The sequence below is a fragment of the Oryzias melastigma genome, linkage group LG6 (genome assembly GCF_002922805.2).
Source record: "Oryzias melastigma strain HK-1 linkage group LG6, ASM292280v2, whole genome shotgun sequence".
NCBI lineage: Eukaryota > Metazoa > Chordata > Actinopteri > Beloniformes > Adrianichthyidae > Oryzias > Oryzias melastigma.
Window position 1 is genome coordinate 10544674 of NC_050517.1, and position 2319 is coordinate 10546992.

Genomic DNA, 2319 nt, shown 5'->3' on the forward strand with positions numbered 1-2319 from the left:
CAGATTGTGTGTTTACGTTGTGGTTCGTAGAGGATTCATGCACTCATGCTTCTCAGAATATATTATTAAGTTGTCTTTCAGACCACCATTCATGTTTAGCCTCACCGGGTTATTATACATCTTTGCAAATGTTTTAATTTATTCTATATTCTGGAAATGCAGTTTTTATTTTTTTTGTTAAGTTTATTAATGTTTATGATGGTTTCTAAATATTGATTAAAACAGGAAAATATAAATGTTGATTTTAAGTTCCAATAGTATTGAAGTAGTTTTCATATTTTTACTTTTATTATTATTTTTGAAACATCCTGTGTGTTTGCAGCTCACGATGACGCCATCTGGACGGCAGCGTGGGGCAGGAGTGCGGCAGACGGCTCAGAAACCATCGTCACGGGCTCACTGGATGATATGGTGAAAGTCTGGAAATGGTAAATTATTTATAACAGTGCTGTGTTTGAAAACCCAGTCTGCTGAATTTGCCAAACTTTATTGTATCGCTCAGTTTAACTTTCTGCAATTTGGTTTATTTCTAAATTTTCAATCCAAGACCAAAGACTCAGTTGATTTTTGGTTTGTTTTTGGTTCTCTTAAAAGGTTTTTACACTTCAGAAATATTTTATTATGACTAGTAGATTGAACAATACTAAAACATGTATAAAAAAGATTAAGTGTGACAGGAAAATTATCTTTCTCTGAAATTCAATTCACATATTTATATGCGTATGGCACAAAAATGTTTTTTAAGAACCTTAGAAGTAGTAGAATATATTTTACTATTAGTTAAATATATTATTTATAGTATTTGTAGGTTATCTTTCACTTTAGCTCTTTGTTCTTTTTTATACTTCTGGATTTTTCTCTTTCAAACCATCTGTTCCTCCACTTTCTGACAAATCATTGATCAGATACAAGTGAGAATATTATTAATATTATGTTTTGGAGCTTCTAAAATCTTTTAAACTTCTTTTATTTCCAGCGTATCGTTGAGTAATCTCCCGCTTCCTTTTCCTGCAGGTCAGATGAGAAGCTGGAGCTGCAGTGGACCCTTGAAGGCCACCAGCTGGGCGTGGTCTCAGTGGACATCAGCCACAATGGTGCCATCGCCGCCTCCAGCTCCCTCGACGCGCACATCCGCCTCTGGGACCTGGAATCTGGAAAACAGATCAAGTCTATGGATGCAGGACCAGGTGGGAAAAGTGAACCAGATCATCAATAAATTTAGTTCTCTTAATTTCTGTTTTCAATCATAATCTGTCAGATGATTAACTGTTGCGGAAAATGTTCTGTAAAAGACAGACGCTTTTTCTAATCCTTCAAGGAAATTGATCATTATTTGGATCATTTGCTGCCATTAAAACTGCATATTGTTGACATGCTTCACAAAATCCTTTAATTTAAGAAGCTGTTTCCATTGGGTATGATGAGTGAGCTTCTAATCCTGCTCTCCTGCTGGCTCTCCTCTCCTGTGTAGTTGATGCATGGTCGGTGGCCTTTTCTCCGGACTCTAAATACATCGCCACCGGCAGCCATCATGGCAAAGTCAACATCTTTGGTGTGGAAAGTGGCAAGAAGGAGCATTCCCTGGACACCCGAGGAAAATTCATTTTGAGCATAGCTTATGTAAGAATGGATGGATTTCCTGCATCCCAGAGTTGGAATATTTGTTTTATTTATCATAATAGAGCATCATATCTAGTGTGTAGCATGGTACTGTTTGGTTTAATCAGTTTGAGTGGGTTTTTGCTCCTCAGAGTCCAGATGGAAAGTATCTGGCTAGTGGAGCCATCGATGGGATCATCAACATCTTCGATATCGCCACAGGAAAGCTGCTCCACACGCTGGAAGGTGGGTGAGAGGATTGCATGATTTATGGACACGTCCATGGCAGACGTTCCTCATTTATATCTCAGCAACTACAGTTTGATGGAAGGACAAAAGTTTGCATTTTGTTGCAGATAAATTCTGAAAATGATATTTTTAACTGATTCTTGAAGGATTTTTGTAATGATGGAGGACATATTTTTAGAAAATTAGGCTTAAAATTGCATTTCAGGTTTTTTTTTCTATACAAATCGTTTTTTGATTCAGGAGCAAACTTAGCGGGCCACAAGCTCCGCTCTGCAGAGACTATGTCCCAGAAAAAGACAACGGTTTATTGATTTTTATTGAGAAACTGCATAATCATAATTAAAAGACCACTGGGAATGCTTTGAAAATAGATTAAAACTGGTCAGAGTGGGACTTTAAGGATAGTTTTAAAGAATTTGGACTTTATATTGCCCAGAGGAAATATTTTTAGAACCACCTGAACAAATTTTG

General features: G+C 36.9%; 1 protein-coding gene across 1 annotated transcript in view; it reads left to right on the plus strand.

The window, feature by feature from the left end:
- The window catches only part of wdr61 (WD repeat domain 61), a 5902-nt gene that overhangs the window by 1124 nt on the left and 2459 nt on the right, over nucleotides 1–2319 (plus strand). Inside the window, exons 4-7 of the mRNA XM_024280716.2 lie at nucleotides 323–428; nucleotides 1015–1187; nucleotides 1472–1620; nucleotides 1752–1845. Of these exons, the coding sequence (XP_024136484.1) occupies nucleotides 323–428; nucleotides 1015–1187; nucleotides 1472–1620; nucleotides 1752–1845 (522 nt within the window). The remainder of the gene's footprint in view (nucleotides 1–322; nucleotides 429–1014; nucleotides 1188–1471; nucleotides 1621–1751; nucleotides 1846–2319) is intronic.